Source organism: Haliaeetus albicilla, chromosome 11, assembly GCF_947461875.1.
Source record: "Haliaeetus albicilla chromosome 11, bHalAlb1.1, whole genome shotgun sequence".
Lineage (NCBI taxonomy): Eukaryota > Metazoa > Chordata > Aves > Accipitriformes > Accipitridae > Haliaeetus > Haliaeetus albicilla.
The window spans coordinates 40,254,466-40,269,038 of record NC_091493.1 but is presented as its reverse complement, the minus strand read 5'-3'; the positions used below and the strand labels follow the sequence as shown (position 1 = coordinate 40,269,038).

General features: G+C 40.0%; 1 protein-coding gene across 2 annotated transcripts; it reads left to right on the top strand.

Annotated features, from left to right (window-relative positions):
* The first annotated feature begins 630 nt into the window (after positions 1 to 630).
* Positions 631 to 14,277, top strand: C11H10orf143 (chromosome 11 C10orf143 homolog). Of its 2 annotated transcripts, XM_069797260.1 has the most exons (5): positions 631 to 828; positions 5,252 to 5,392; positions 5,519 to 5,584; positions 7,201 to 7,245; positions 9,302 to 14,277. In XM_069797260.1, exons 1-4 carry the CDS (start codon positions 745 to 747, stop codon positions 7,210 to 7,212), a joined length of 303 nt encoding a protein of 100 aa, XP_069653361.1. In that variant the 5' UTR covers positions 631 to 744; the 3' UTR covers positions 7,213 to 7,245; positions 9,302 to 14,277. The 2 variants fall into 2 exon arrangements, with proteins under 2 accessions (XP_069653361.1, XP_069653359.1); XM_069797258.1 differs by lacking the exon at positions 7,201 to 7,245 and having other exon boundaries at positions 647 to 828.
* The last annotated feature ends 296 nt before the right edge of the window (positions 14,278 to 14,573 follow it).

Sequence of the window (14,573 nt, the reverse complement as noted above, 5' to 3'; positions counted from 1 at the left end):
AGCAAGCCTTTTTACTCTTCCCTAGGAAGTACTTTTTCTCCCCCCCCCCCCCCCCCATCTACTGTGTCAACTTTAAAGCTCTCTATTTCCAGCCCCCACCCTAGCGCAGCCTCAGTCGTATTTTCACCTGGCTTTTGTTCTTTGACGTTTCGGCATTCCTGCAGCCAGCAGGCACGGCAATTAGACTGTAAATTACACGAAGTCACAAACGCATATTTTCTTTTCGGCTTTAACGCCACCAAACCCCGGAGAAATTCGAAGTGAGAAATAAAGCCTGCCGTGCATCCAACACGCTTCCTACCTGGTGCAGGGTGTGGAGAGCGGGGAGCAGGTAAGGTTACCGGCTGTTCTTAGACCGCTTGCCTCGCTTTTCACGCTTTCCTTGCCAATTTAGGGAGCGCTCGGTTAAGAAAACTCAAACTCCCGAAGCCGATCGGGATGGCCCACCGCCGCCAGGACCACCCAGCCCTCCCTGCGAGCTAAGGTCACCTCAGGAGGCGGGGAGGCTGACGGAGCGAACCGCCGCCGCTGACCGGGACCCCGCTAAACGTCCGGCGCAATAAAACGCGGAGCAGCTGCTAAATTAAAAACTTGTTCCCTCGCCCGCCGCAGGGCCCCCTAAGATGGCAAACGCGCGGCTGAGGGACGGCCTCCCGCCCCGGGCCCGCCCCACACGGGCGGGCAGCAGCGCCCGGAGCGGCCGCGGGGTTCGCCCGGGGACGGGGAGAGGTCGAGCCGGGCGCCATGACGGCGCTGCCGTTGCCCGCCCGGGGTCGGCGAGGAGCGTTGCGGGCACCGCGCCAGCCGGAGCCGGGGGAACCGGAGCCCGTGAGTTGGAGAACCGGCGGGTCGGGTCGGCCTTCCTCACGGCGGGGAAGGGGGAGCGGCGGGCAGCGCAGCGCCGGCCGCGGGGAGCAGCTTTGCGCGGTGGCTGAAGCGGGTCCGGCTAGGCCGCGCCGTCAGCCCTCCGCCTTGGCGGGAAGGCCGTGAGGAGGGAGAGAGAGCGGGCAGGCGGCGCGGCGGTCCCGGGCCTGTGAGGCGGCCGTCGGGCCCGGGGCCGTGAGGCGGCCGGTGCCCTCTGGCGGCAGCGCGGCGGCGGTGCCGGGAGCGGGAGGAGAAGAAGCGGGAGAGCGGGAGAGCGGGGCCGGGCGGGAGCGGAGGGAGGCGGCGGAGCCCCTCGGCCTCCCCCCCAGCCCGTCCCGTCGCGGCTCCGCCTGGAGACAGCGGCTCCGCAAGGCGCGGTCTCGTCGTTAAGTGGAATTTCACTGAACGAGCTTTCATATTTTTTATTATTTCTTTCTGGCTGATACCCTCTTTGCCAGGTGCCGTTATTGACGCTGTTTTCTGCCGTCCTGCCTCCAGGACGTGCCTCGCAAGAACGGCGCGTTGAGCGCTCGTGCGTTGGGCTTCTGGAATAGTTTTCCGTTTCCGCTAAGCTCGTGCATGTGTATTTCATCCTAGTAAGTGCCAAGCTGCAAAAGTTAACAGGAGTTCCAAGAAAAACTTATCCTGGTGTTCACACTCTCCCCCACCGTTACTTGACCGTCCCTGTTCACGTGGGACGCGAGCGAAAACTTGCGTAGTTAGGGGCTAACTGCGTTTATCACAGAAAGACCATTTGCAGAGAAGAAGAGGAACGTCTGTTCAGTGAACTTTCTGACTGTGACTGACAAGGTTGCATGGGAAAGAAGGAATTTCTCTTCCTCCTCTTTTGGAGGGTAGAAAGGCAAACGATAGCTTTCTTCTGGCTCATGAATTGCAAGTTTGTCCACTAAGGCAGGCATTAATGAGCCAGTGGTCTGGAGGCCAGATAAAATTCTTCTGGAACTCCTATGACGGAGAGCAACTCAGAATTGCTGTCGCCGCCTCTGTAGATAGCAGAATACATGACTCAAGCTCTGCAAGGTAGTTTTAAAAGAGAACTTTCCTTGTCAGAGTTCAGAACATTTTCTACATGAAGTAGCCTAGGCAAGATATTAGAGGGTGGGTTTTTTTCTAACAGCAGTTGTTATGGTCCAGATTACAATTGAGTCACCATGGCTTAATGCGTCTAAGTGAACAGTTGAGCTGCTGCAGTCACGTGCTTTGTCACAGATACAAGGTGAAACGCCTACGCTTAACCTTTCTGACTGTTGAGGCGATGCATACTGATCAAATTGCGCTTTCCATCTTCTAGTACCTGCTCACTGTGGTGCAGGGGTTTCTTAGCTAAATAACTGACAACTATTTTCTATTTTCAACTTTGGCTTAACAGCATAAGCCCAAGTGGCGATGCATACAGGGTGCTTTCCTTTGTAACTCATACAGTTGTCATGCTGTACAGAGTTTTGTGCATTTAAGGTCTAATATCAGAACATTTGTCACTCTTCTTGTGTTTCTGTCCTTTTCGGTTTTAAGCTGTTGCCAGTACTGGGGCTTGAAGCCATTACGAACACTGTAGCCGGCCTTTGCAGAGCTGTTATCTCTGAATCAGCTGCTCAGGGAGGGGAGCTCAGAACTCGGCTCTACTAACTGAAGCAAGCAGGGCCAGACTGATCCCTGGGTTTGGGGAGACAACTATTTTGGAGTCTTAATCATCCCCTTATTTGATGCTGCTATCATGCAGTGGTCCTGTGCTAGTGGCTGTTGTAACCAGGGAAGATTCCCTACGTTATTTTCTGCTCTCCCTCAGTTCCTACTGTACATTATATATATGTACGTATGATTTTCTTTTGCCTTTTGTACCTTGACGTAGTTATTTGCGTCTATTTCAGAAACTTGCTTTAGGTTGGAGCTCATTGATGTCTTACTGGTTTTAAGGCATTTGGATTTAAAGGCTAGTAAAGAATAACAGGTTTTCAAGGCTAGAGCTATTCACATGGCATGTTCTGGTTTGAACTGGCCTGCAAGCAGCGTTTCCCAGAACAAGGATCTGCATGGACTTCGCATTCCTTCTGCTTTCCCAAACTGAGCCGTGTGCACCTCTTTCAGTAGGGAGCTGGGTCCTAATAACAGGGAGCATCTACACAAGGCCATCATTGTCCTTTCCATAAAGGTATGCAGTGGAGCTAAACTCAGAAAAGCTGGGCTGGCTGGAGACCTGTTTTATACCTATACAACAGCTGTTTGTGAAACACAAAACAGAAGCTAGCCTGGCTTTTAAAAATGTGGTAAACAAAACAGAAACTGCTTGTAATTAACAAATTTATAGGAAATCTTTCAAATCTGACAGCTAAATTAAAAAAATGTATATAAAAAAAGCAAGTGGTATTCCATTGTATTTAAGTTAGTTATTGCAATGTAGCTAGTTTTTGCACCAGTTTAATTTCACTGTTTATGAAAAGCAGCATCTCTGAGGCCTTTATCCTTTCAGCATCAGTGAAAATGCATGTGTTTTTCCAGGACTTTCCAGCTGGAAAAGAAAGTTACAGAGTATCTTCTCTGCAGAGACCTGTTTTCTACCTGTTGTAGGACAGTATGTGATTTGCTGTTGCTTGTCTTAAACTACGTTTCCAAGCTGGATGTAGCATGATCATTCCCTAAAAAAAGTAGTCATTTTGATGAAAACCTTGCTTGCCTTTTTAGCTTGTTGGTCCTTATTAATCACAAGCTCTTTGAATCCTGTGCTATGTTCTGTGTACAGGCAGGATTGATGTATTGATTGTTTCTTTCCTAAGAGAGAGAATTCCAGAGCGTGAAGTCTTCCCTGAACCCAGCCTCTGCTAGAAACTTCCACAAATTGTCTTGGCATTGGTATGATAAGTTTGTCAGCCATCTACTCTGTATGCTGAATTCCTGTCACTGATGCTAAGTATCTTAACCCCCCCAAAAAAACAATACCTTGAATTTATTTTTAATAAGCCAAATTTCTTCTGATGTATGGCAGTAAGTCATTTTTTTCCCTTTTCTCCTTCATCTCACACGTCTTGCCACTTACGCTGCTGTACCACTATGCTGTACCTTTTAATAAAGGACGAGTTCTTCAGCAACAAAGAGAAGAGAATGTTTTCCCAGTGGAAGGCGGTCTATCTTTAAAGGACCTTCTCAGAGTTTTTGTTATTATATTATTCACTTTCTTAGTACAACACATATTTCACTTTTTGATTTACTTCCCATCCAAATATCCTGTATTCCTTGATAGTGTTCTCGTTTCAACTGTTTTCCACTGAGGTTCCTGTTGTATTGATCCATTTTTGCATAACATATTCAAATTTTAAATTTAGTTTCCATGCTTCAATAGCCTGTTAGTTCTGTGGCAACACATCTTCTGCCTGTGAAATCATATGCTTGTGAAAGAGATCGAGTATTGTTATTCCTTAAACAAAGTTTGTTCAGAAAGGCATCAGAAAAAAATTTCAAAAGCATCTGTATCTCTTTGGAGAGTCAGACCCTGAAACATCTGTGTCAGTTTTGAAATTTCCCATTATTCTGTTAATTTGCTGTTACAATTTCAAGGAGCCCCTGGGATTTAGGTAGTCCTCCCATTGCATGGGATAGGAGTCACAGGCCAAGGATACTCTTCTTAAAGTTTTCAATCGGTGTCTTCCACAGACTTGCATCTTAACCTTACCAGTTCCTAACCTGTTTCCTACAGAGTAGTAAAGCAGTGTTTCTGGGGACCACTGATCTTGTGTTGGGTCGCTGGGCACTGTGAGAAAGACATCCCTGGTTAGGCCAGCACTGTCTCCGGAGGTGGATGCCTTTGATTCGCAGGACATCCAAATGTCATTTGGTACTAGATAACAGCTCAGGTTAGAGCTTCAAAGCGTGAAGTTAATTGATTATATAGCAATGGAAGGCTGTGAAAACATGACACTATTCAGAGAGAGATACAAAAATCATTACAAAATATGTCTTCATAGCTGTCTGACTTGGCTTCAGGGTTTTCCTTCCGTTTCCTTGATGTAATTAGTCATTTCACACAACTTCCCATGATCCGCTCCTTTGATAAATGCCATCTTAAATTATACATTAATGGAGGGTGAAGCATGCTCTCTTCCCAGTGGCATTTTATCCCCAGTTCATGCAACTGAGGCACAGAGACATTCAGTGAGATCTGCAGATTTCCATGCTCATCCAGCATGAGATGCAGTGTTAAGTACAAAATTCTGGTGTTCTGGCTTCGTGTCTGCTAGTCCACATTTTACTAACTTACTGTTCTTCCAAATGAATGTGAGATCCCTATCAGTCATAAACAATAAAATCCTGAAAACTGGTATTCAATGGCCTATGGCTTGCGAAGACCTGTAAATATTGCTTTTGATTCTTTCAGAAGCGAGCATGCAAGCCGTTAGAAACCATTCCAAATGAGGCTGATGCTCGCCTCATTGACTGTGCCATGGAGCTGGATTCTAAACAGAAAATCTCCGCTGACTGTGATCCCTGGGCTACAAAGACAAAGCAAAATTCAATGGTATGTTTACACTGTCAACAACATCTGTCTTTTAGAAGAACACATTTAAAATACATTTTATAATAAAATTGCAAATAATTGCCCCCCCTTTTTTTTGATGGTGTTGTATATGTTTTTGTTCATTAGATTTTTGAAAACCATGGAAGCAGAGGTACTGCCCAGCCTTGCCCAAGATGTATTGCTGGAGAATCTGTAAGTATATTAACCTTCTTTCTGTGACATAAAAGATAGACTTGTTCTTAAGTATTAGATCCATAAAACATAAAGTTAATAAAAACCGCAATTACATTTCTCAGGAATAAAGCATGTAAATAAAAGAAGGCAGATTGATTTAGCATTTCTGAGGTACGCAGCAGAGCACAAACTAATATGTTTCCAGCAGCAGTTGGAAAATATGGAGACTGCGAACACATTTTTCAAATTCACTCTAAAAAGCAGAGTTTAGGAAGTAACTGAAGCAAACACTAACATACAACTTCCTCTACCCCATTTTTATATTGTCCTTGATTTACTGGATCATACTAAAATATTCAGGAATCCCATTCTATCTCCTATTTTTTCCTCTAATTGGATACTTCCTTTCCAACGAGTAGACATAGCCTAAAAATATTACACTGTAGACATACGAGAGCTAGTTTTAAACAAGCTAGCTAAAGAACCAGGAGCAATCAGAGCTCGGCATAGACAACTTGACATTCCTGAAAAACAGTGCAAGTATTTGGACAGCTGAATAATGCTGACTTCTGAGCTGATTCAGATAGGCTCCTCTTGGTATCCAAAGCAAGCTGTTTAAAACCCGTATTTTTCTTTTATGTAGGCTGTAGTCACAGCTGTGACTTGGCACCATGTAGTATGCTGTAATATTGCAGCAGTAGCAGTAGAATCTCCCACTAACAGATGACTGTGATCTTAACCACTCTCTTTTTAGCCCTGGATAGAAGGCCAAAACCCTCAAGAGATAACGGCTAGTAATAGTGAAAGAGGTTATGGTATTCCTACAGTTTAGTTTTTCACGCAAATTGTCTAACCAAAGTTTAGGAAGTTTCTTAAATGTATGGGAGCTACTCTTGACTTCTGTTTGCATCCTCTGCATCCTTTTGAACCATCATACAGGATTCCTTACAAAGCCAAAAATGAGGAGAGGTGTGGAGGAATGCCATGCATTTCTTCAGAAAGGCTGAGTGTTTATAGCAAAATCTTTGATTTGATGGAATTAATGGCAAGGTTTCCATTGAATGCTATGAGGCTGAGGTTGCTGTCATAAGTCAGGAGCTGTGACTGAAAAGACATTACTGTGTTAACTTATTGCTGCTCATCTTTAAAAATAAAATAGAAACCAGATCCAGGGCTGCCTTTAGGAATACGGAAACCAGTATGACCACATATGTGGATTACCAAGTTTGAACTTTCCAGATATGTTACCGTCTTTGGGGACATGGAGAACATCTCGGGGATTAAAAAACAAAAAAAGAAAAGAACATCTTGTGATTAAAACCCAAATTGGCACATTAGGAAGTAAATTTTGTTGTATTCCAGAATTACAGTGACAACATTAGAGTTTGTAAAAATCTTCTATATCAGTGACCACTTAATTTTGGAAAATTATGACTGAGTACAAATACCATAATTCCAAATAACACCATTTCTGTTTTAAATCAGATTAGCCTGTTGGTTTTTTCCTATGGCCTAGTAATGAACTTGATAAAAGCCAGATAACTTGAGGAGTCAACATTCATCTCTTCCACAAACATTTATGTATTGAAGTTTGGTTATAATGGATGACCTATTCACTTTTAAATGCTTTTCAGCTACAGCTGTAAGAAACAAGGAAAACAACTTGCTAACTTTACTCGGTGAGAACCAGAATCTCAAAACTAAAGAATTTTTCTACTTGACTGTCCCTCTGTGCTTTCAATATAGAAACTCAAGGTAGTGTTATAAAAATCTGGAGTCCTTGTAGAGCTACTTAGAAGGCTTCTTGCTAAATTAGCCTCATATTGTTGAGTTGAAATGGAAAACGCTTTGCTCAAGGCAGGGTGATTTTAAATATGACTGATTTGAAGCATGATTCTGATTTCCATGATGTACCCTGTAGTGGGGGAAAAAGTTTACTCATGTGTGTTGCAAAATGTCAAATATAAATTAAAGTTTAAGAAGCAACATACAATGTTTGGTAACGGAATCATGAAGTTAGCGTATATATTCAGTTCTCCATTATTTGAGTCATGGGGCTGGAACAATCTGGATGAAAGAAAAATATGGCTACTCTTGCACAGGTATCTTGCTCTTGCAGAGAGGAGGGACTCTTCTGCTCCCAGTTTCTGTTAGGAGAGTTTTCTAGTTTGGACATAATGCCACACAAATACAGGACTAGAGCAGCCAGAACTGTGTTCTGGTATAGCTGAATTTATGTCATGTTAAGCAAGCACAACACCCTGATGTAAATGGGCTTGTGTGAGTGTCCTTGCATTCACAGCATGATTCATATGTAACCTCTCTACCTGTCAATGATGCACTGATTGTATAGATTTGTTAACTGTGTCCTCTTTGGATAATCAGTTATTTGTGTCCAGTGACATAACAGATAATTCAGTTATATTTCAATAAATTTGGTAGGAATTATATTAGTAAATTTTCTTCATTCTTAAAATAATAAAAAGCTTATACTAAGAGTATAATGTCTAGTAAGCCAGTAAGAGCTCAGAAAACTTTCTTTAGTTAAAATTTCACTTCAGGAAAACCAGGCTGTCACAGTGATTAACATGCATCATGGAAGTCCTTCAGAACAGCTGAAATGAACAGAAGGGAGGAGCCTACAGATAGCAAGATAAAGAATGTTATAATTTTTTTCGTAATCAATAATAATGTTAAAATCCTGTAAGAAGCTTTATTCTACTAATGGTAGGGAAATTCAAATAAATTAAAACATCCAAACTGGAACAATTCAAACACAAAGCATGTTGGACTGAGAAAATTTTTCGTTGTTGTGGGTAGTGTTATCAGGATTGTATTCTGCATCAGGAAGTCCTAATACTTAAGCTAATCAGTCATGTGAGGAACTTGACTAACATCAGCCTTCCTGAACACGTTTAATTCTGTGTCACTACTGTAAGTGCTGTGAACTTCAAATTGTATTTGAAGGCAGTATCACTATTTGGTTTGCTCTCTTAACTTTTAGAGCTCTTTTGATACATTTAATGACTACCACATCTTTCAGAAGGAATGATAGATGTGTATTAAACCACAATTTGAGAAAAGAGTACTACTATAGCTGCATTTTTTGTAAGTTTTCTTTGGACTAATACGTTATTGACTATTTAGGCAGGGGCTTAGAAGAAGAGGAAGAAGTGGTGTTAACTAGAAGGAAATTAGGTAGGATTTCAGGGCGGGAAGAACACCACCATCATTCTTGAGATTTTTCTGTGTTACATGATAACTAGAGGTAATGCTTTTTTTTGTTCTAAAGTATTACTGTGAATACATTCTTTTAAAAAATACAATGTGATATAAATAAATGAAGACTTGAGTTTAAAATAAAAGTTGCCAACCAGAAAGTAAATTTCTGTTCTATCCTCAAAATCTTTAAACATTTAATGGTAGAATAGAATAAGGTATACAAGCATGATGCTAAAATTGTCTATATTCTCTATGGGTATATTTTAACCTCATGTGCAAAACTAGTATCATAACTCAGTCGTGCTCCTTATATAGATTACACTGAATGGTCCATTTACTGTCCAAACTTTTTAGTTATCCATTAGTCCTTCAGGAAAAAAAAGGGGAAGATTTGTGATACAGTGAGTGGGACTGACAGTTTCTTTTAAAATAAAGTTTGAAAACATATACTGAGAAAGAGACTTCAGTTTTTGATGAGATAATTTTTAGTGACATGAAATTTTGTCATTTCAGGGACACTTCAGTCATATCCTGGGCTTCTAGAAATTGAGAGACGGCAAGTCAGCAGCACTGCTTTTCTGTTTACATTCTAAACATGCACCTGTGAACCCTGTACAGCTGGATATCTGTACATTCACTCACGGCGTGGATTTGTATGTGGTATTCAGCATATAGCAGTTTGCTGTATGTGTTACTCTTTTAGTGCACAATGATGGATATCATTGTTTTTACACTTGAAAAAATGCTTCTGCTTTTAAGGTAGCTCGATATATGTTTAAAAAAAATTTGATTTAATGTTTTAGGCTAGTTAAGTTGATCTGGCCTTTGGCCCAGTCTTCACCTTGGACTGGGCCGAAGGTCATGTTGATACAAGAGATTTTCCTGTCTCTCTTGGGCACTTTCTCTGATACTCTTGGAAAACGGTCCTTGCATTTACATGTGTACAGGGCCTGCAGTTTTAGCTCAGCCCTATATATGCAGGCAGATATGGGAGGACAGAAGTGTCTTCATTTTTAGATGGCTATTCAGCTTTGCAGCTGTGAAGGCCAGTAAAAATCCTGTTGAAACTTATGTTTAAATCCAAAATATGCATCCAATTCAGATATCTTACATGTTATACTTCTACTTTGTTTATAACAAGCAGTTTGTGAATGTGGTAAGTAACTAATAGAAAAAAGAGTATTATTTGAACAACCCTCTATAAAGTGAAGATGAATAGTAATTTGGAGTCCTCAAAAAGTTGTTAAGATACCATCTGACACTCCCTGACTCTGTCTTTCCAGTTATTGTGATATTAGAACAAATCTGTTTAAAAAGTCTTGAAGTTGTCATCTAGCATAATTTTATTGGTTTGTCACAAATAATTTCATCTACATTTTGCCAGTATGTAGGACTATGTAATTTTTAAACACATTCAGATTTTTAGACTCTTAGGTAGCTGAGTTGTGCTATTTGGGTGTAACACTTCACTGGCTGCTCTGGTTTAGGCAGAAGGGTCCTGAAAGCTTAGAACTGAATGGCAGCGTGTTAACCCTCTGCACCGGAGGGAAATTGCTGTGACCTGCCAAAGTTCACAAAGCAAGCAATCTCCACTGTCTGGAGAACTGCTGAGCTATAACTCTGCCCTGCTGCCACTCAGCTCTCAGGCAGAGTTCAACCCAAAACAGATACGGCAGGCATAACAGCATTTGGCCTCTCCTGTTCTGAGAGCAACCAGTAGCCAGTTTAAATTAAAATGGTAGCTCTGAAGTTGCAAAAATCTAGTGACAGGCTTTTAAAGGTTAGTTTCCCAGTGGGTTTTATCAGACTGCAAAATCCTTAGACAAAGGTTCTTCAGAGTCCTAAAATGCTTCCCATATTGTGTGTGAAGTTGTAGCTGGCACTGAGTTGACTGCTATTAAGGAGATTCTTCCTAAATGTATGACTATCATATAAATACTGAATTCAATTAAGTAATAGATAAGGAAATAAGTCTATAAAGCAGACCTGCACTAAATTGGCATATAGACTATTTGGTTAGGAAGGAATAAGTTTCCTCCACGCCAATATAAATTTTAGTTACATCAAAAATAAGTATTTTCAAAGAGAAATTTTTCAGACACTTCAAAATTTTCTTCAATCACAAGAACAGTACAATCCCTTAAAAGATCAAATCTCCAAGAAGCACAGCGGTTTTAAAAATTGTATTGTCCCTGTCACCTTGAAGATCTGAAACTCATCTTGAATCCTCCCACTCCCAATGCAGGTTGATGCAAGCAATAGCATCTATCCAAGCTAGAAAGGAACATATCCTCACTTGAAATGACAGAATGATGAGCAAATTCCTGCATACTGATATCAGAGTTTATCAATTAGTGCAAAATAAGAAACAAAAATGTTTCCTAAAGACTGAAATTACATATCTGTTACCAAGATAACTAGATCATATTTTGTGGGCAGTTCATTTTCACAACATTTTCCAACCCTTGTTTTTTAAAAATCCTGCTAACAATGGCAGTCAAAAAAAAGATGGCTAAGCATCAGTCCCTGTGCTGTAAAAGTTGAAATAAAGTAAAAGGCTAAACGGTATCTGAAGGTTTAGTTACTGCAAAATGACTCAAAACCTGTTATGCTTTATCAAGTAAAATGTATGACAAGTAATGATAGTAGAACAGTGTATGGTCAAAATTTAGGGTATCCAAAGAAGAGAATATCAAAAGTAGACTTGGACTCCATGATGGAACAGTTTTTTGCTAGAATATATTTGAGCAAAGTAGTATGCCATCATGTTTAAAACACGGAGGATATGTGTATGGATTATCAAACCAAAAGGGTGCTTTTCATTTAAATAATTCAAATTTTATCATGTTAAGAATTCACAGATACTAGTGCATATATTTCTTCCATTTGCTTTAAACTTAACTGTATTTTAGTGTGGTATGGAATATGGTAAAACATAGAAACAACTAGTTTTCCTTATGGTCCTCACAGGTTTTGTGCCATGTTGTTTTTAATTCTTCTCCTTTTAGAATAAACATTACTTGTTTTTTGTAAAAACTTATCGTACATAAGTCACAGGACTGGTCATAGTTCGTGGCTGCATTACAGAGGCTGATGAACTCATACTAGTGTTCGATTTTTATGTAATTTTTTCATATCAGTCTTCCCATTGTTACTGTACACTGTGTAGGTATTTTATTACGCTCTCCACCCTGAGTCTCAAGACTGTCCTTGGAGATTACTGCATCTGTACAGCTGAAGAAAATAGGAGAACTTTATCCTATTTTTCACTCTGTTACCTGCAGTGTGAACGTGGGCCTGTTGTGCTTTCTCTACACTGTTAAAAATGTAATGCTGCAGTTTACATCAAGTCTGATTAGTAGTTATGTTATTTACATGTACACTTTGAACATCTAAATGCTGTACTATAGAAACTAAACTTGAGTAAAATGGTCCTAAGTAGGGTTCTTTTTGTTTCTTTTTAACTATAGCTTTTTGCATTCTCCAGGAACACAATATAGGGTATGTCAGATCAATTCCATAACAATATTTAAATAAAAAAAGAACCACCTCTGTTACCCTACCAATTTAATCTGTTTTGAGAATGAACTCTAAAAAGGAGTGTAGAAATAGATTAGCTAGTGGAAGGTTAACTCCCCTCATTTTCAGCCTATCCCAGTTATCACTTTCACGTAGTTATACTGTTGTCAATAAAATACACTAGAATAGAAGAGGAATGAAAAACGTTTCATAGTTACCATCTCTGCTGCATCATAACACAATTTGTAATGGAAGAGTGAGTATTAAAAAAAAAGGTTTTGATACAGAAATGTGATGCCTTTCTTCCTTAGCAGATTTCTACGAAAACCCGTCTGTATCTTTCTATTCCTTCAGAGTTGATAAGTGTTTTAGTTTTTGCATCCCTAACATTTCAGTGTCCAGGATAATCTTCCCTAGTTATTTAACTGCAAAAGCACCAGACTGGGTCAAATGGGAACACCTAGTTCGATATTCTATATGCTCTAGTGACTAGTAGCAGGCAGACGCATGGGAAGAGTCCAAGAAACAGGACGCGTGCTGCATGGAAAGACTTTTTACAAATACAGAACCAGTGTTTTATATCAGGTTTTGTTGCAGGCGTCCTTTCTTGCCTCATAGCTAAGCTTTGAACATCAAATATCACAGAAATTATGAAAACGTCAATAGTTTCCCATAGTATTTTTTTCTTTGCTATTGTTTGTTGATATAAAAAATGCATTGGCTATCAGGAGAATGTTAAACTTGACTTTGCTCTTTTTATTCAGCATTGGAATCTTCAATATTTAAGAAGTCATTTCTGTATGACTAGAATTCAAGTGTCTGTGTATACTCACACTTAATTTGCACAGCGTAGGGATACTCTTCCTACTCTTTGTCAAAAATAGCAGCTCCCTCCTTTCTGTTTTTCTTGAGTTGGCTTACAATATAAAAAAAACCCCTGAGACCTTTGGGAGCTGTAGTTCAAGGCAGGAGGCAGAAGGGTAACTGCCCTGTACCTTTTTATTAGTGTTCTACATTCCTCCATGTTGCAGGAGGCCGTTAAGTCCTAACAAAAACTTGAACAGATTTTTACTTACATTTCTGGTAATGCTACTGCTGATAAATAAAGTATTCTGGCTAGACGTACGTTTCAGTTATATTCTGTCTAAAGGATCTCAAAGTGAAATAACTGGTGTTGCTCACTTTGTGAGCCGGGGTTTACGTCCAAGGGTTCATTGCTTTGCGGGGCAAAGCAGCACCTGCTGCGGGTGGCTGTGCCTGCTTCCCTGCAAAACGGCTGCTGGTCTTACTCATTCTGAAGTGGTAGCTGACTAGAAACGTGTTTAGCTGTTTAGGAATATCATTGTTATCCCTGATTTTTTCACAAGTGAGAATGCGTACATTTCTGGATAAACTTTCAAGTGAATTTTTCAGCTAGAATGTGATTCCTTGCTCCGTGCTTTCTCATAGGGGAATGAATGCATTTATAAATCAGCCAGTATGAAAACAAATTGTAGTTTAATAGTTTACTATATTGAAGGCTTATAACAATGGTATTCTTTTAAATAGATGTACTGTGTTTGTAATTTGTTTCAGGATTTGTCAGTCAGAATCATAAAGCTATTGTGATAGGTACAGATGAATGCCGTACGGGTTGGGACAGGTGAATGTTTCTTTAAAGCAGATTTGTGTCAAATCTGCAGTGGAACCACGAAATTATTTTTGTAAGACTTTTCTTCACCTTGTATAACTATGAAATTTTGTTTTATTGATAAAAATTATATACTCTTTATATTTCCTAATGCTGTGGTTTGTACACAAAATCACCTGAGTGATACTGTATTTACATGTATATAGTAAAATAGGCATATGATCTGTTTTTAATTCAGGTTAAAATTATATAATCTAATATTTTTAACTTTGTATTTTGTAAATTGTTACTTACAAAAGCAGAAGCATTAAACACCACTGTGGCTACAGTATGAAACTGACTGGTTTTGTTATTCCATTAATAATTGAATTGTATTCTGCAGACACTAAGGTATAAAGGTAAATAAAAACTGTTTGTAGTTTGTATTATATACAGTTTCATTTGTGCGGTATAGCCCACACAGTGTTTCCCCCCTCATGGGCCAGATGTATGAATGATATGCAGAATCAATATTTTGAAACAAAGTAATTCCTCTACAGGTTTGGTTTAATAGAGAGTTAAACATTAATATTTTTCAACTGATCCCTCTCCATCTGTGTCTCCAGATTCTGTTTTTCCTCACCTAGTTGGAACACC